At 38.9% G+C, this 20,102-nt stretch overlaps 1 protein-coding gene and 1 long non-coding RNA gene across 4 annotated transcripts; one reads left to right on the top strand and one right to left on the bottom strand.

Moving 5' to 3' along the window:
- Positions 1 to 8,745: 8,745 nt before the first annotated feature.
- LOC121805926 (beta carbonic anhydrase 5, chloroplastic-like) lies at positions 8,746 to 11,628 on the bottom strand. Of its 2 annotated transcripts, none has more exons than XM_042205970.1 (9): positions 11,323 to 11,628; positions 11,153 to 11,220; positions 10,284 to 10,445; positions 10,150 to 10,198; positions 9,957 to 10,070; positions 9,821 to 9,874; positions 9,380 to 9,462; positions 9,184 to 9,286; positions 8,746 to 9,052 (listed from the first exon to the last, which is right to left on the bottom strand). In XM_042205970.1, exons 1-9 carry the CDS (start codon positions 11,404 to 11,406, stop codon positions 8,852 to 8,854), a joined length of 918 nt encoding a protein of 305 aa, XP_042061904.1. In that variant the 5' UTR covers positions 11,407 to 11,628; the 3' UTR covers positions 8,746 to 8,851. The 2 variants fall into 2 exon arrangements, with proteins under 2 accessions (XP_042061904.1, XP_042061903.1); XM_042205969.1 differs by having other exon boundaries at positions 9,184 to 9,289; positions 11,323 to 11,627.
- A 5,675-nt stretch (positions 11,629 to 17,303) lies between these two features.
- Positions 17,304 to 18,972, top strand: LOC121803246. Of its 2 annotated transcripts, XR_006050944.1 has the most exons (3): positions 17,304 to 17,540; positions 17,625 to 18,656; positions 18,736 to 18,972. It is a non-coding gene; the product is annotated as an uncharacterized LOC121803246 (long non-coding RNA). The 2 variants fall into 2 exon arrangements; XR_006050943.1 differs by having other exon boundaries at positions 17,304 to 18,656.
- Positions 18,973 to 20,102: the final 1,130 nt, after the last annotated feature.

Here is a 20,102-nt window from a genome sequence, read left to right as displayed (position 1 = left end):
TCCCGTACCACTGTTCCAACATCTTCTCAACTTCTCTCCTCGGTCGGTCGGTCAGTAACTCATCTCGGATCTCTAGCAGCCTCTTGAAGAGTGGTGAGTCCCGTGATCTTGCCGTCCATTCCCACATCGTCCGATTCTTGAGAAACTCGCTATGTATCCACATAATCCACAGGGAATCCTTCTTCACGTGTATGTTCCACAGGTTCTGCGCGAGAAGGGCCTTGTTCCACGCCCCAAGGTCCCGAAGGCCGAGTCCCCCTTCATCCTTCGGTAGGCAGAGATCCTTCCAAGAAACGGGAGGGTATTTCGTACCCCACAAGAACTCACGGCAGATGGAAATGACCCGGTCCCTCACGTTTCCCGGCAGTGGAAACACTTGTAGGCAGTAGCACTCGACTCCCTACAAGACAGAGCGCACAAGTTCAGTTTTACCTTCATACGAAAGATTCTTACATGTCCACTTTTTGGTGAGGGCTGCAATCTTGTCGATGAGCGGCGTGTAGTGCATGATGTTGAGCTTGCTCGACGCCAGGGGCACTCCTGAGTACTTCACCGGCAAGGATCCCAACGGGAAGCCAAAAACGCTCTGTATCTCCTCCAAGTCCCGTGCTGGAAGCTTGCCACATGAAAAAAGGTTGGATTTGTCCTTGTTGATCTCGAGGCCCGAGCAGTCGGAGAATTCCTCCATAGCATCCGCCAATATCTGCATAGACATGTAGTCGCCCCTACTAAAAAGCATAAGATCATCAGCGAAGGCTAGGTGAGTAATCTTTTGGCTCGTATACTTTGCATGGAAATTAAAATTAGAGTTCATCGTTCGGGCTGCAAGCAAACGAGATAAATATTCCATGCAAAAAATAAAGAGGGTAGGAGACATCGGATCTCCCCGACGAAGTCCCCTTTTGCCGGGGAAGAAACCGTACGGGCTCCCGTTGATCGCGATCGGGAACTTAGGCGTCGTGACACACTGCATCACCCAAAATACGAACTTTGGGTGGATGTTGAGTCCATGTAGGATGGATCGGAGGAAGTCCCAATCCAGCGTGTCATACGCCTTTCGGAGGTCGATCTTGACCGTGCACTTTGGTGCATTCTTCTTGTCCGCATACCCGTGCATAAGCTCCTGCGCGAGGTGGATGTTGTCCATAATGTGTCTCCCCGGGATGAATGCCAATTGCGCCTTGTTCACAAGCTTGTCCAACAGCGGTGTCATCCTCCTCGAAAGGATCTTCGTGATGATCTTGTAGAAGACGTTGCAACAGGAGATCGGTCGGTAGTCGCCCACCGTTGGGTTGATCGACGTCTTCGGAATTAGTGAAATGACCGTAGTGTTGAAATTCTTCAACAATTGGCCCGTTTCAAAGAACTCTTTAACGGCAACAACCACGTTCTTGCCCACTCTCTCCCATTGCTTCTTGAAGAATACCGAGGAGTAGCCATCGGGCCCCGGAGCCTTGTCATTCTCGATGCCAAACAGGGCTTCCTTGATCTCCTCGACTGTGATGGTTCGCACCATGTCCCTGTTGTCCTCTTCACTCACAAGGGGACCTTGTCGAATGATGTCCACCTTGATGGGTTCCGGCGCCTTCTTAGTACCCAAGAGTGTCGAATAGAAGTTCACAAACTCGTTGATTATTTCCTGCTGATCCCTTATAATAGTGTCATCTCTTCTGTGGAGGAATGCAATATAATTGCGTGAGTTGTTCCTATTAACAAGGGAATGAAAGAAAGAAGTACTACGATCACTTAGGAGTAAATGCTTAAATTTAGTTTTTTGCTTAAAATATTCCCTTTCAGAATTCTGGAGGTATGCTGTCTTCTTCTTCTGGGTGGTGATCTGGAACCGAAGGGCTACGTCTGATGTGTCCATGTCCGCCCGTTTTTGTAGCATCTCAATCTTCTCTCTTGTTTCTATGACTTGTGTAATCTTTATATTTCAATAATTATAAAATATGTTTTTTTTATTTTAATTATTACTATAATTTTTAAAACTTTCTCATAGTTGGGCAAGTACTCCGTATATGTATAATCGGAATTGGTTCAAGATTTGGACTAAATATTCAAATTAAAACACATAAACCACAAACCAGAAAGCTAAATTACACCCTTTCACTACTAGAGATTTGTACAAAAGCTTCACATTTTAGTACATCAACTCAAATACACAAATCACGAAAATTACGTCAGACCACTCCCCTCTAGTAAGATTTATAAAAAAGTATGTATTCCAAATATCAAATTATATCAACACAAATAAACATCAATAACATGTTTGTTAGTATTTTTTTATATGACTCCATTTGGAAGATTTGAAATTGGTGGGATGATGACTTGCTAGGTGTAGGAAAAGTCATATATATCAATGTGCAAGAATACAGAAAATATTTTGATGGGAGATGGAAGATAGGAAGATGCCTCCTTCAATATTTGAACTAACATATCTCATAATAGATATCACACTTTAGTTTTTAATTTATTTCATAAAAGATGTCACATTTTTATTTTTGAAATAAGTTATCTCATATTAATATAAAAATTATATTTTCTCTCTCTATTTCACACACAAAACAAAAACGTCCTAAAATCTCGTGCCGTCCCACAAGTGGGACAACTTTTATGGGACAGAGGGAGAATCTAATTACTATACTGACATGAACCACAAATGACGAAAGCAACATGACACCCTCTCACTATTAAGAGCATCCACATCCGTGCTCTTGCCAACGAGCACGGATGTGGGCTCGGACCCACTTTTACTCCCTGCTCTTAGGCAAGAGCACAACACTCACATCCGTGCTCTTCCGCAAGTATAAGCTCAAGGGTCCCACCATTCTATTATTCAATTCAAATAAAAATATTTCCACAAAATTAAAATGCATTAAAAATATCCGGAATACTATTACAAATTAAAAAAAATAAAAATTACATAATTAAAATCCTAAAAATTAAAAAGTACATAATTAAATTTCTAAAAATTAAAAATTACATAATTAAATTCACAAAATTAAAAAAATCCACTACTCGTGGCCGAATTTCGCCCAAATGTGTTTGATTAGGTCTTCTTGTAGCTCAATGTGGGCTCGGGTATCACGCATTGCGTTCCTTGTTTCGATCCTCTTGCCCACCGTCGTATGCACACCTCGGCGTGGGGGAGACCTCGCGATTGAGCTTCCGGCTTCATCCTCGTCGTAAAAGCTAGCCGTCGTCGGTCCTTCGTCAGGTATAATCATGTTGTGCAATATAATACACGTGTACATGATGTCGGCGATATTTTTCATGTACCACAGTCGAGATGGGGCCTTCACAATGTTGAATCAGCCTTGAAGAACCCCAAAAGCTCTTTCGACGTCTTGACTCTTGACGCTGCGCAAAAAGAACCCGTCTCGGGTCTTGCGGGTTGCTGAGCGTCTTCACGAAAGTCAACCACCTTGGGTAGATACCATCGGCGAGATAGTAACCCATGTGGTATACATTTCCATTGACGGTGAAGTCGATCGCCGGTGCTACACCATTCAAAACATCATTGAACAATGGTGAGAATAGAGCACGTTCAAGTCTTTGTTGGATCCAGTAATACCAAAATATGCATGCCAAATCCATAGGCGGTAGTCGGTGACCGCTTAAGTGTTGCCCCCTCCAAGCAGTCGGGCAATTCTTCCACCTCCAATGCATGCAGACAATGCTTCCAAGCATACCGGGAAAACCATGGACTATTTCGTGAAGACGAAGCAACCGTTGGCAATCATCGGTGGTGGGTGCCCGAAGGAATTCCTCACCGAAAGTTGAACGAACGCCATCGCAAAAATTTTTAAGGCAAAGGATTCTAGTTGACTCACCTACATGCAAATACTCGTTGAAGAGGTCAGCCGTTTGCCCAGTAGCAAGTTGTCGGATGGCACACGTACACTTCTGCAACGCCGAGAGACTTTGCCGACCGGTTGCGTCTGTACTTGTTTGAAAATATTCAACACGGGCGGATAATGTGTTGACAATACGCATAAACAAGCGTTTTGACATGCGAAAACGGCGCCGTAAGTAATCTTCCGAAAACCGCGGCTGGTCGGAAAAATAGTCGGCAACGAGCCTTTCGTTGGCTCCCTCCTGATCACGATGGATGTAGCGGCGAGTTGATCTAGTTGGTCGAGGAGGAGAGGCGGGGGTATTCTCGGCTACATAGGCTTCATAGACGGCACGATATTGTTCATAGTATTCTTGTTCTTCGAGCTCCGCTTCCGCAATGAGATTGGTGAAATCCATTTGAGAGGGTTTGAGTGAGAGAGGAAGATGTAGATAAGTTGTATGAAAAAAATATGAATGAGAGATGAATGAGAGATGATTTAATGTGAAAAATGGATGACGAATGTGTGTATTTATAGATGATTTTGGGAATTAAAAAATAAAAAAAAAAATCCAAAAATTCCAGAAATGCGGTAAAAAAACGGCCTTATTTTTGGTAATCTGAATTTTTTTTGTATTATTTTTATTTTTTTAAAAAAATAAAAAAAATGAATTTCCAACGGAAATGTCGTTGGCCAATCAGAAAGCGCCATGTCAGCTGCTCGCTGGCACGGACGTGCTCTTAGCTAAGGGCAGCACCGCGCCAGTGGCAAGAGCGCAGCGGCGAGCAGGCGGTGCCGCGCCGCTGGCACGGACGGACGGACGAGCCGCTGCTCACCGCTGCTGATGCTCTAAAGATTCATATATATCTATACCAGCTATATTTGTAATTTATCAAGCACGATATTCTTATGGTTTGATTAATTTAATTAATAATTATAGATAAGTTTTGTGTTTAGGCCACCCGCAACGCGTCATGTGGGTGGCCCGTATTCCGTCACGAAGGAACGAGACGGCGGCGTGACGCGTTGCGGCGCCCCGTCTCGCCCCCAGCCCGTTCCGTGTTCCGTCACGGCGTGACGAATGGCGAGACGTCTCGCCACGCGCCGAGGCGACGTGGCGCGCCCCGGCGCCATGCGTTACGCCCACTCACCGGCCCGCGAGTGGGCATCGTCACGCTAACGCAATAATTCATTTTTTTAAAAAAAATTGAATTAAATAAAAAATAAATAAAAAAATAAAAACGATAATATTACCGTTTATAGCCGTTTTCCATTTTTTATTTTTTTACTCTATAAATACTCAAGTGGGCATCGTCACGCTAACGCAATAAATCATTTTTTTTAAAAAATTCTAATTAAATAAAAAATAAATTAAAAATTAAAAACGATAATATTACCGTTTATAGTCGTTTTCTTTTTTTTTTATTTTTTTACTCTATAAATACTCCAAATTCATCATCATTTCACACACAACTACACATCTATTCTTCCCAAATCATCTTCATTTCTTCTCCAATTTTCATCTAACATCTCATCACAAAATGTCTGGCGACGGAAACTTCGGCGGGTGGGATCTCAACTCGTTCGGCGACTGGGGGAGCATGTACAACACAGTGGGTGGTTCCGGTTCGTCGACACCGGGCACCCAGGGTTCGTCGACGTCGGGGGGTACCAACCACCCAATTTTGACGTGGATGCATACGCCCGTCTCTCCGCCCCGCGGTATTCGCAAGGATTATCCCAGATTCGGGAGGATTATTTCGTTGAACCCACTCCGGAAGAAGGCCGAGGCGGGGGAGGAGGCCGAGGCGGTGGAAGCTCCATGGCGGAGGCTGAGGCGGACGAGGAGGAGGAAGAGGAGGATCTAGGCCGACATCCGTACGGCCCCAAAGAAACGCTGGCGGTGTACAACGCCTGGATCAGAGTCTCGTATGATCCCATCGTCGGGAATCAATAACCCCGGAAGTGCTTCTGGGAAAAGGTCACCGAGGCCTACCACCAGATTAAGCCGAAGGGGTCCCGTCGTCGCACATATAAGATGCTCCACGCTCACTTTGACCGAGTCGACAGAGAGGTCAAACGATTCTGCGCCATCCACAAGAATGAAGCGGCTCATTACCAAAGCGGAGCCACGGGAGCCGACATTCTGAGGTTGGCTTTGCGGGTCTATTTCGACGACACCGGAAAATAATTCAAATATGTCGATGTTTGGGAGGTCATCGAGGACGAGGAAAGGTGGGTCGGCGGTGTCCGGTCTAGCTCGGACTCGACCTCGAAGCACACGAAGCACACGGAGGGTGGCCAATACTCGTCTGGTGAGGGCGGTTCGGGCAGCGGGCCACAAGAGTTTGCCTCGCAGGAGGTTGAGACCCTGGCAGACGATGCCGGGGGGTCCTCCCGTGGGCGCCGTCGGCCGCAATGGAGAAATGCGGCGAAGACGGCTAGAGGGAGGAGGGGCCAAGCCGAATCAAGCCAGGCGGGCTCGGGCTCGGGGGACCCCCCAACTCCCTTATGGCCATGTACATGACCGCCATAATGGCGGACACTTCCCGCATGACGCCCGCTCAATACCAAGCCTGGCTTAACGGAATTACGTTTATGGCAGCACAACTTGGCATTCCGCCTCCTCACGGCTTCAGTGCACCTCCACCGCCTTTGGGGGATGATTCGCCGGCGGAGTAGTTTTTTTTTATTTTCTATAAAATTGTATTTTAAATTATGTCATTTTTATTTTTTAGGATTTTAATTATGTCTTTTTTTATTTTTTTTAATTTTAAGTTGTATTTTTATTTTATGTTGTAATTTTATTTTATTTTTAATGAAGTGTGTTTTTTAATTGAATTTGGTTGGAAATAAAAATAAAAAATGAAATTGAATAAATAGTAATTTAAGGGATGGTTAAGGAACGGAGGGTTGCAGGTTCCGTCCCTTAGTTAAGGAATGAAGTAAAAAAAGTACAATGGGGTCCGCGAATGGTAATTTAAGGGACGGTTAAAGGACGGTTTAATGACTAACGTTCTTGATGGCCTTAGTATCTTATTTAGAAGTTCAGAACCATACATGTCACTATGTGAGGTTGAATAAATGTCAACTATTACATTATTAAATCCTTGAGTTCCATTGGCTTTATTCTAGCTAGTTAGTTCCTAGTTACTTCGATCTGTTTTCTTAAAAGAAACATAATTAGGTTTTCTTTCATGACTTCTTGGTAGATTTTTATACTTTTGATTTTTATTTTCTTCTATAGGACTTAAGAAGAGAAGTAGTAGTAATTTTTTAGCATGTAATGATGAATGAATTGAACATTTTTTTCATATTTTTTCAATTTTAGATGTTTCTAGTTATAATCATTATTATGGAATTGGCTTTCTTTTGCGTGTGAGTGAGTCTTCATTAATTAATTTGTAATTTTATTGGAGTGTTTGGTTCCTCTATTGTCCTGTTCTCTAACTTATTTGCTGCTTCTCTGTTTTTAATGTCTCATTATAAACAAATTAGTACAACCAACAACCCTTATGATTCATTTAAAATAACAGTTATATTTAACTTATATACCATAAATAATTATTTTCAAAACAAATTAGTTATGTATGATTGACTTGTGAATAGAGGTGCTAGTTGAATTGATATGCATACCAGTTAATCTTATCCGATTTTGGCCTAAATCCATAACCACGTTCATATTAGAAAGTTAGAGCGATCTCTAAGCACAGAGGTAAATAGTGAGGTAAAGTCTTAAAACTACCATATTTACTTTCTTTCCATGAAAAATCATTCTCCAATAAGAAGAGTATTTGAGAAGATATTATATTTTTTCTCATTTTAAAGAAATAACTTTAACTCTCCATCAATGGAAAGATAAAATCTTATAACTACTATATTTACCTTCTTTTCATAAAAAAAAACATTTTCTAGTGGAGAAGGTATTTGATAAAATATTATACATTTATATTTTGGAATGCATCTTGTAATATTACAAGATGCATTCCAAAATATAAATGTATAATATTTTATCAAATACCTTCTCCAAAATAATTTATCATTCTAAACTAGCTAGATTAGATGTATGCAATTGTGTTTGGTCTTTTCTTATTAGGTTATCATTTAAATTTAAACGTTATGTACATCCGTGAACGATTGAATAGCAAATATATGTGGGATTTTTATTTTTATTATGAAAGCAATAGTTAAAGAAGAATTCATAAGAGAAATGGCTGCAATAACAAATACTACTACTATTCTCATAACCCAACAACTAGGCCAATTACTACATGAGAAAACATCATTGTTTCATTATTTCAATACATCACTAAAGATTCCTCACATGGATGGATCTGCACACACTAACACACATACAAACTACATATATAAGTAATTAACACAATTTTTCTATGGTGCACTAGTGATAGCAGATGGAGGTGGAATGATGATGGGAATATTGGATTAGAAGGGAAGGTGCCGGGGAATGTGACCGGTGAGGTTAGTTGGAGAAAGAAGCGGTGGTAGCAACGAGGGAGCTGGGATTGTCACGTAGGGAGGGAGGCATCTCGGAGCCCGGGATATTTAGGAGACGACGATTCCCCACTGACATCGCATGGATTGATAGAGAGTGACAAAAATGAACACAAAAAGATATTGTAATTTTTGTCATAGTAGTAATATATTTTACTCAAAGTTTTACTCAGGTCGAAATAAGCTTCTTCTAAAAGTTCAAACGAGTATTTGCACTTTGTAGTTCGTCAGAGTATCATCTACCCATCTTTAATTTAATTAGGGTTAATAGCCGATGAATATACGAACTATAGTCAATTTAGGGAATCCCACCAACATATATAATCTATATCCCAAATTGAAATAGGGGACAAAATTCACATTCTCAAAAAAAAAGGTAAAATGAATAAAAGAATTTTAATGGAAAGAGCTGTTCTAATTATTTATATCATAGTATTCATTACAAGATCTGCCCCCCCAACGCATACACACACCCACACAATTTTGAATATAAGAGAAACTCAGGCCCAGAATTCTCGGTTTTTTATAGAGCACGAGCTCTCAGATACCATGGTGCTACCCTTGTAGTCGAGTGTCCACTTCTCAAATGTACAGTCGGTGAAGTCATAGTAACCACCATGGATCGATAGCTTCCCCCTTATCACCCGTTCTTCGATCCATGGATAAGTCAGTAAGTTCATCAACGACCGGTTAATTGATTCCTGGACAAAATACAACAATACAGAGAGACTAATTTACTACTAATGCCGTAGCTTCCTGTTCCTCATTTATGGTTATCAACATACGAAAAGCAAATGCAACTGCTGATCGAGATAAATGGAGGGAAGCAAACCTTCTCACAGTGCCTGCACCGCTGATCAAAGCTGAGGTCTGAAGCAGCAGCATTCACTTGCAACCTGGCAGGCTTTCCGACAACCACCCAGTTTCTGATGAAGCTACTGGACAGCGTACGTGAGGTTGTGAGAAATAAAAAACAGATGCACGTAGTACATGCATATCAGTGAAAGTAAATCAATTAACAGAACAACCTTGAAACTACTTCATCTTGCAAGCTCATCAGTGCTTTAATTCCTCCACAACAGCTGTGACCAACGACTAGTACATTTTCGACCTGAAGAAATATATTAACATATGCATATAGTTCGATGTTTTGCAGTCCTATTGACAAATGAATGAGAATATACAGCTTTACTGGAGCCCTGTCGCCTTACTAACAAGGAAACAGGGAAAAACTAGAAAAAAGAACACGTGATCAAGGCTATATCTGGACCATCGACAATATAAAATCACATATGAGTGTGTGGCTTATTAACTTTCTGTCGTTATATCAAAATATTACTACTAGATTATATTTCGTGTCCTCAAACCTTTGTGCGTAAAGATTTACCATTGCAGACTATTATAAACACCACAGTCATTCAATTACTACAAGATTAAAGCAGGCATGATTTAAGCAGATATTAACTTACTTCAAGAGAATTGACAGCAAATTCAAGGGCAGCATTTGTTTCTGTAGGTCCATTCTGCGTAATGAAATGAAATCTTCCAAATCGTCACTCATGCTTCTTAGTTTCAAGTGCTACGAACTCAAAAGGGTAAACATACCTCATGCGGTGGTACCAAGTTTGCCACATTCCGGACCACAAAGGCTTCTCCTGGTTGGAAACCAAGGATACTCGAGGGACACACTCGTGAATCCGCACAAGCAATCACCATGAACTGCCCTTCAATACATCATATTCTGGCCATAATAACGTTTGAAACATTCAAAAAGCTACAAAGTATCAAAAGGAAGTACCTTTGGCGCCTGGGCCTCAGCCAGCCCTTTGTAGTGTTCTAAGTTACTCCTGAAATGATGGAACAGGCATAAGAACAAATGAAACTCCTATTTTACATTACATTTAACAGATAAAACAGTCACACAATTCTTACAAGTATTTATCTTTTTTGAAACTAAGAAATCTGTGTTTCAACTCCTTGAAAGGATCTGACACTTCCTTGCTCACCCTTGTGACTTTCGGCCTGCTCTCGACAGTATCCTGAACTAGGCCCAGGGACTCCATTAAGGCCTTCAATCTCACAGTGGAGTTTCTTCTGTTATCCAATAAGGGAAGTCATACAACACGGAAAATATGACATTAGTATAATATCCAATACACCAAGACGCACATAAATTAAATCAGAATCTAACATGCTTATCTCTTTGGATCAACCTCTGAGTGTTGCATGGAAGGTTTTAATCTTTAATATTATAAAGTAAGTAGGTCCTATAAACCATCATAAAATAATATGATCGAAGCCTCAAAGTGCAAGAATCTGAGATTCAGAACTATTACTAATTGCTTCACTATTTTTATCTCATCGTGACGCAGGCAATCCCAAGGACCAAGGACCAACAACATTATCCCTAATTTCAGGTTAACAATCAAAGCAAGTGCAATGCAAATTCGAAGGGACTTCACTTTAACTAACCAATTTTCTGACCTCTACAACAACCATTAGCAAACTTGATTTCTAGCAAGACACAGCCACACCTAGATGTCTGGATACATAAGAATTTAAAGCTGTTGATATAAAGCAGAGTTTCAGAGCAAACCGAGATAGACTGACTAGTTATGCTGCTACTATGATTGTTGATTCTAGACATTTTATCGACGAATAAGACAATCTCACAACATAATAACGATTGCAGTTACCTGAAATGAACTTATGCAGAGCAAAAGCACAAGGATGGTGCATCCAATAATCTCAAGACAATATTTAGTACTACAAAATAAAGATTCAAACTTTGGGGCACTTACTTAGAAGAACCCAAGAATCTCAATTGGGTCTGCTCAATTTCCGGAGATCTCAACTGGGAACCAAATATCTTCCACACAAAACAAAACAATTAAGCAGTGCATCAATTTCAAGAAATTGGATTGTGCAATCGAACACATCTCTACAAATAAGCAATAATTTATACTCCTACATGAGATGCTTTAGATGAATTGTAGGAGATATCCATAGAAGAGGAGCAAGCAAGAGACGAGGATTGGAAAAGCGCCATGGCCATTGCCGATCTCTGCACCACCCTCTCTCACTGCTCAATTCCAAAGGGCTTTCTTCGTTAATTCTTGTAAGATAAAGAAATGTATAAACATAACCGAAAGGGAAACAAATCATCAAAGTAGATAAATATAGGTTGATCAGAATGGACACATGTTCTCGCGGAGAGAACAATGTGTGCAAGAACACACACGAGGTTAATTTCAGTAACTGAAAGTGAAAACACAGAAGCAGCCGGGGAAAATCGGGTTTCTATGGCACTTTGCCTTTAAAATTACAAAAATGTACATATTTTGTTATTTATTCCATATATGGGAAAAACGCCAACCGCATTGACGTTTCAATAAGTAAAGACGCCAACAACATTGGCGTTTTATAATTTCGTCGTATTTTAGCTGTATTTTCTCCAAATGCAGCTACGTTAGAAAACGCCAACTCAATTGGCGTGTTATATGAAAAAACGCCAACTGTGTTAGCGTGTTCAATTTTAAAGACGCCAATGTAGTTGGCGTGTTCAACTAAAAGACGCCAATGAGATCGGCGTTTTTATCATAAAACACGCCACCTTGGTCGGCGTGTTTCTGTTAAACCATATACCAATCAGATCTCCCCCAACATCGCGAACCCTAAACACTTTCCCTCCCAAAACGCGAAAACCCTTCCCAAGGCGGAAAAACCTTAAGGAAACCCTTACTCGGGTCGACCCGGTGGTGGATTTGAGCGTGGAGATTTCGATTTTGGCTCATTCTTCCAAACATTAGTCCTAATCGGTTAGTATATCAAATTTTAGACTCATGGATTTGATGGATTGTTGTGATAATATATATTTTAGTGTAATTAATATAATATTTTGACCAATTATTATGGGCAAACTAATATTTTGATGGATTGTTATGATAATATATATTTTAGTAGAAATATTTTGACCAATTGTTATGCTATAATATGTTGTAGTATATCTAATTTTGTTACCAATATTTAATGGATTGTTATGATAATATATATTGTAGTGTATTTAATAGAAATATTTTATCAATTTTTTGGCTGACTCTACATAATGATGAATGTAAAAATAATACATATTTATTTGTGTTTTACATTATTGCAGATAAGATAGTATGACGTGGTGTGTGAATTTATATTGGGGTGGAAAGATAATTCTCGGAGCAGTTATTTCGTATGATCCTCCTTTTGCTAAAGGATTCATTATGTTGGATGAAACAATTTCGTACGATGAGCTTGTGGAAAAAATTTGTGAAAGGATGGGGATAAGCATATATGAAAACAAAATTCAAATAATATGGAAACGTACTATATGCTTTGGATCCGGAGTCACGTTTGTAGGTGTTCTACTAGAAGAAGTATGCATGCAACTAATGTTTAGTGAGAGTATGGTTATTGGAGGTCTAATTTAATTATATGTTGAGTATTCGGCAATTACTCAACATCATAGTCATCATGTCATAAGTTATGATATTGGTACGTCTACGAGAGCCCAAGAACCAAATTTTGCTGCAACACAAGATTTTGATGTTGGTACGTCTACGAGAGCCCAAGAACCATATTTTGCTGCAACACAAGATTTTGAAGCTGGAGGCGTGCAATTAGGGGAAAGTGACAATTGTGATGTGGTTGAGGACATAATAGGTCCTGATAAAGCCGACTTTCTTGATCCACAATCACCTTATTATTCTGAAGATTCCGACCCGGTTAGTACAGACTCAGATGGTGATCCGTCGGATGATGAACAATTTGTTGCTTCAAGACCATCCATTCCACTTGGAGAAACAACAGTTGGAGAAACATCAGTTGGTGAAAGAGCAGTTGAAGGAAGAGTAGTTCCACAGTTCCCACAACGTGGAATCAACTATTTTCGCACCTTACCAGGTCCATATGATAGTTTTGATCCCAAAAACTTTGAGCGTGATAATCCCAGTGTGCATTATTGGAGTGAAAAAGATCCTAGCAATGTCGGTTTGCATACTAAATTTAGAACGAAGTTGGAATTGAAGGCAGCTGTGACTCATTGGCATTTGGAAAAAATCCGACAATATACAGTTGCTGAAAGTAAAGGAAAGAGATGGCATGCAGTTTGTAAGTGGCCACAAGGAAATCCGAAGGATACCTCATTACCGAAATGTATGTGGGAGTGCCGAGCAACACTGAGAAAGCATGATGAACAGTGGCAAATTAGAGTGTTTAGCACTGCTCATACTTGCATGGGGGATCGTAACTATAATGGGCACGCTAATCTTTCGTCGGGTATGATAGCGTTGAGTGTTCGACATCAGATAGAAAACGATCCTTGTTATAAGGTAAAAGCAATTGTGGCGGATATTGAAAATAGATTTCATGTCAAAGTTAGTCACAAGAAAGCATGGTATGCTCGGAGGACAGCGATTGAGCTTGTATACGGTGGATGAGAGTGGTCGTTCAAAGTTTTACTAGCTTATTTGAATGAAATGCAAAGACAAAATCCTAGCACAATTGTGGAGTGGGAACATTCCAAATTATTCCTTCATATCGTCGGTAGCGTACGTCTTCGGAATGAACTCTTGCCCATATGTTATTAGAGACGTGTTGTCTCTGAAAATACAACACAGAAGGATCCGTAGGACCACATGCAAGCCGACGACCAGAAGTTGAAGATGATGCCATAATTTACCTACACAGCATTCATAATCCAAATTAAACAATTACCAAACATAAATCATTTCAATAATTAGATACAATTTAATCCAATTTCACAAAATGGAACACCAAAATCAAATAATTCACAATACACAAATTCACCTACACAACATTGCACATCTAAAATCATAACACAATTCACCTACACAAAATTAAAAATTTCAATTAACAATTTGTCCAACCTAATAATTTCAATTGGCCCAATTTCAAATTGCCCAACCTAACAATATGAACAAAATTAACAATTCAAACTAAACAATATACATCAACCAAAACCCACATAAACCAAATCAATTTGCCCAATTTTTTAGCTATAACAACCCTAGGGTTTAGGTTTATAATCAAATTTATATACATATTCACTTAAACCCAAACAATCCAACATAATAATCAACAATAACGTCATTTAAACATTCCAAAATGCATAATATTTCAACTCAATTCACAACCCATTACAAACCCTAGCTAACTATCCAACAATTACTCTAATAATGTAAAAGATAAGCATACTAACCGAAGAAAATATATGAATTTGGGGAAGAATAGCACCGATTGATGAATGGAGGGCGAATTCGCGGAGATTGGCGCTGCTTGGAGAAAATCGCGAAGTGTGTGTGCTGTGATGTTTTTACGATTTGGGGGAGGAGGCTGGTATATCAGCCTGTTAAAACACGCCACTCAGGTTGGCGTTTTTCCTTAAACACGCCACTGTTGTTGGCGTCTTTCCTGTAAAAACACGCCACTCATGTTGGCGTTTTTCATTCAACACACGCTACTTATGTTGGCGTCTTTCCTTAAACACGCCAACTCCAAAGGCGTTTTCTAGTAATACACGCCATCCAAGTTGGCGTGTTTCAACGTAATTGTAATTGGAGAGAATACGCCCAAAATACGATACAAATATAAAACGCCACCTATGTTGGCGTTTTTACGTGAAGACACGCCAATACGGGTGGCGTTTTTACTTAAAAACACGCCAACTTCATTGACGTTTTTCCCATATATGGAATAGTTAACAAAATGGGTACATTTTTGTAATTTTAAAGGCAAAGTGCCCTAGAAACCCGATTTTCCCAAGCAGTAGTCCATAGCCGTCTTTTGCGTGATTTTTTGTTAGCAGTAAATCAACGTGTTCGATTCAAAACTCAAAAATTTTACTTTCAATTTTCATTTTCAATTTCAATTTCAATTTCATTTCTAATAAAATAGAATTATCTGAATTAATACTTGCATAGAATCTTATACACTCTTTGTCCACAAAAAATAATCTCATTTTTTCATTTTTATAGAATGGAGGGAGTACTTTTTTGAACACTATAAGAATCGAAATTCAGGTGAATGAACCAAGCTAAAAAGGTATATGCTCAAGTTAAATGTTGGAATTGTGAGGAGTTTAGACACTATAAGAACAATACGAGGCACCAAAGAAATATTCCCTCTGTCTCACTCTAAGTGATATATTTTCCTTTTTAGGATGTATCACTCTAAATAACACATTTCTAAATATAGAAACATCACTCTCTCTACTTTTTTACTTTCTCTTACTTTATTCTCTTTACTTTACACATAAAACAACACAACATAAAATTTCATGTCGAATTAGAAATGTTCCACTTAGAATGGAATAAAAGGGAGTATAACTTTAAGGATCAAAAGGAGAAGAAGATAACAAATTCTACTGTGCCTGATGGTAGTGAGATGTTGGTCTTGAGTGCGAGTAGTCCTATGAAATCATGGGTGTTAAATCTAGAGTGTCGTTTCATTCATGCAACAATGTGAGCATAATACTACCTACGTTCTTGAAAAATAGAAACTTTTAAAATAGTATGGTTTTCAATGCATAATTGGTAAAGTATGAGAGAAGAATTAGTACAGTACGAGAGAGGAAGATAAAATGTAGTGCAAGTGATTTTAGTGGATTGTGGGATCCACATCCTAAAATAGAAAGTTTAGAGGGTTTCTATTTTTAAGGAACAACCCAAAATAAAAATAGTTTCTATTTTTAAGAGACCGAAATAGTAGAAAAGTATGTTTAGCCCGATTTTGGGAAGGTACATCATGCTAATGATGAGACCTTGGATATTGAGAGAAAAGAGAAACAATTGGAAAATCATCAAGGGAGCTATGATAGTATGTCGAGGTAAAAATGAGGATATGTTGTACACCACAACTAACTCAAATTATTGCATTGAGCTTGCATGAGAATATGCATATTTGTAACATTTCGTCTTGGCCACATGAACAAGAAGAGGATGAAAATAATATGTTCAAGAAGTATATTGTTCGGCGTGAAAAACTGTTGAAGTTAGCTTATGTGAAGATTATGTGTTCAGAAAACAGAGAATATGGTGAATCTATCGAGAGGAGGCAATAACTTAATGACATAGAATTTGAAGTTGGTCCGTAGTGATCTAAGGGGATCGACACCTATAAAGTCCCCAGGAGGCTCTGAGTATTACATGACCTTCATCCATGATTCCACTCAAAATGTATGGATTTATTTTCTTAAGAATATATCTGATGCATTTGATGCTTACAGAAAGTGGAAAGTCGTCGGAAACTAATACGAGATTGAAGGTAAAATGTCTGATAATAGAGGAGAATACGAACTTGCAAGGTTCAAGGATTTCTATTAATAGATGAATCTTGAATTGTCGTAATAGACCAATCTATCTGTCTCTCTCTTACAAACACACATAACACACTCAGTAGATATTATTGCGGTATTAGTAGTATTTATGAGGTGCATCCAAAGTTATAGGCATAGATTGTTACAAAAGTCAAATAACTTTTGGCCAATTTCCTCTTGTGGGGTAGATAATATTCTGATCGAGCTCGTATGATAACCATTCAATTATTATTTCCAAACACACCTATTCAAAAAAATTTACTCATAGATAACAAAGAGAAATTAAAAAGAGAGAGAGAATAAAAAAACAACTGAGTTAATCGAAGAAAAAGAAGAAGAAGAAATATCCGAGAGAGGGGTTTTAAAGTCCTAGGCATTAGGTATTCAAGATGTTGCGGATCTCATAATGGGTCTGGAACGGGTTTCGGGTTTTTTTTTTAATAAAAAACGTCCTTTGTGGGCGGGAGGTTTAGGCAGACCTCCAACCCGTAAATAATATCAAAATAAAATGTTCTAACAACATGATCTTAGCCCAAAAGTGACTAGGATGGAACGGGTTTCGGGTTGGGCGACTAGGTCATTAGGCAAATGGGCTTAAGACTTAGGCCCAGTTGGATAGTAATCTTTGTCTCGTAGCGCTTGGGCTACTCGGTCAGGTAGTCTTTGTACCGCTCAACCACCCAACGGGTCTTCTTCTCATACTCGGCTAGATTCCATGGTATCGTTCAGATGGCTTTGTGCACCAAAGCTATCCGGTCAAATCTTCCTTTCTACTCGCTAATTCTTTTCACCAGGTCGGTTTTTCCCCTTCAACTCGTCTGGTATGCTTCTTCACTCGTCCTCACTTCCTTCACCTCAAGTAACATCTTCATAACCCAACCCTCTTCAATTCTTGATTCTTCAAGGTGGAATAAGTCTTAAGTGAAAGCGCTTAGGACTTCATTTGCTTTGAAAGTCATGGATCGTGTCCACCTAACTTGGGTTCTTCAATGTGTTTGTTCCATGATGTAAGTTACCTGGGTTCACATCAGAGAGTCGGAGTAGGAATATAACTTCGGTAGATCTGAGAATCGAGATCAAGTAAATAAATGTCAAAAGGAAAAAACTAGGGTAATTTTATAAGTAATTTCTTTCGAAGTCGGTCAATTTTAAAACTTATTATATGAAATATATTTTTATCTTTTATTCTATAGTATTTGACATATAATGGTGCGAAAAATTATCAACAAACATCATCATTATCTGAATTAATTTTTTTTTTAAATGAAATTGTCAGTTGTAACGAACCAAACCTATTGTGTGATTTCAAGGTAAATGTACTTAAGGTCACAACCACAAGTCACAACCCTATGATGTTCCAAATAAAACTAAAATCATACTCAATCTTGAAAAAAGAAATATTGTACTTACTACCTAGTACCTACAGCCATAAAAAAATAATTATATGAGTACTTTTTTGTTTTAAATTTTCTACCAAAATTAGTAGATCTCTATTAGAGGTGAGTAAAAAACCCGAAAACTGAATATCCGAACCGATCCAAACCGAAAATTTAAAATTCGGTTCGGTTTGTTTGGTTCGGTTCGGTTTTAGAATTTTGAAAATTTCGATTTTTCGGTTCGGTTCGGATGGAATAAAAAACTGAATAACCGAATTATATTTTAATATATATATATATATAATATTATTTAAATATATTTGAAATAAAACGCTAAAACTAAAACATCAAAATCGTGTCTGTGAATACTCCGCCGCTCTGCCTCCTTTTCTCCCCAAATCTCTCCACCTCTCCACCACCAAGCCGTCGCCCCTCCAGCGGCGCCTCCACTCCGTCACAGAGAGAGAGCTCCCGGCCCGTCGCCCTTCAGTCACGCTTCAAACCGTCGTCCGACTCGCCCCCCACAGCTTCACGCCTTCGTCTTCACGGCTCCAGCTCCAGGTAAAACACTACGTCACTACCCATACCTTCAATTGCAAAATTATGTGACCCATCTGCCTCTCTCTCTACTTTTACGCAGATCCAGCTCCAGCTCCTATCCATTTCACTTAGCATAGCTTATTCTTCAACCTTTATTCATATATGGATTAAATTTAGTTTCTCAATAGGCAACAAAATCTAGTTAAATTTCAGTTTAATCATGAGTTTGTATTGTTTTAGTTCTGCACAATCGATTAATTACCTAAATTATGGTTGTACTGTATTAAGATATTAGCTATACTAATTAAATAAAACCAGCCTTCGGTTTTTTGTATAATTTCGGTTTTTTCGGTTTAGTTCAGTTTTTTAAGTTCGGTTTTTCGGTTCGATTCGGTTTCAATTTTAGCCTAAATTCGATTTTTCGGGTTCGGTTCGGTTTGGGCAAAAAACCGAACCGAAACCCCAATACTCACCCTTAATCTCTATTTATTTATAATATATTTATAATAATATGGGTCTCATTTTTCATTAATAACACTTCAGACATTTTTTTCTCCCTCTATTATTTTATCAAGTTTGCATTAAAACACATATAGTTCACTTCTAAGCCTTTTTTTTGGGACGGATATAGTATCGATTTAACCAACCAAGTGTCGCTTAATTTTAAATGCTAGATGAATAAGAAAAGAATCGAAGCCAAAGCATGAAAAAATAAAATCGTTTTAACTTTTAAAGAGAGAGAAACCCCAGGCATTTATAAAACATATATATGGAGTAGTTTAATGCGGAAGTAGATACTAAGAGCATCTCCAATAGCGGCGAGCGCACCGGCTCGCCGATTTTTGGCGCTCGCCGGTCCGCTCGCCGAAATATTGCAGCCGGCGAGCGCCAAATCAGCGAGAAAAACGACGAACGCACGCAGATTTCCGAGCGCTCGCCGATCGGCTCGCCGCTGTTGCAGGCTCTCGATCGGCGAGCAGAAATTTTAATTTTTATTTATTTAATGTTTTTTTTTATATGAAACTCATTCTTGGTTGTTTCTCTTTTATAGAGACATCCTTGAATGTTTTATGTTCCACTTTCGATGTTGGACAAACTCATTAATGAGGATGTTGTAATGTTATTTTAATTTTAATGAAGTGTGTTTTTTTAATTAATGTACTTTTTAAAATTTTAATATTATTATTGAATTTTTCCCGTATCTGTGTCGTAAATTTAATTATGTATTTTGTGTGATTGTTAATTATTTGTTTTTTATAATTTTGTTTATTGTGGCTAGGCTATGACTGAGCTATTGCTTGTCCAGTTGTTTGTCCTGATGATATGGCAGGAGGAGTTTTTAATGTTGATAATGTGGCAGGAGGAGTTTGTGGTTGTGCTATGGCTGGCGATTCTTATTGTGGATGCTCTAATAGATTAGAAGACTTTTCAGTGTTGTATGTATCATAGCACAAATTAAATAATTAA

Source organism: Salvia splendens, chromosome 5 (genome assembly GCF_004379255.2).
Source record: "Salvia splendens isolate huo1 chromosome 5, SspV2, whole genome shotgun sequence".
NCBI lineage: Eukaryota > Viridiplantae > Streptophyta > Magnoliopsida > Lamiales > Lamiaceae > Salvia > Salvia splendens.
Note: the sequence above shows the minus strand (reverse complement) of the source record. Positions and strands in the feature narration are given on the sequence as shown.

Bases quoted from the DNA above. Each gene is read 5' to 3' on its own strand.
- LOC121805926 (XM_042205969.1), bottom strand. From the start codon at position 11,406: ATGGCCATGGCGCTTTTCCAATCCTCGTCTCTTGCTTGCTCCTCTTCT. The intron at 10,071-10,149 runs GTACTTCCTTTT...ATTGAAGGGCAG, and splicing joins CTGAGGCCCAGGCGCCAAAG to TTCATGGTGATTGCTTGTGC. The intron at 9,290-9,379 runs GTTGTTCTGTTA...TACGCTGTCCAG, and splicing joins CAAGATGAAGTAGTTTCAAG to TAGCTTCATCAGAAACTGGG.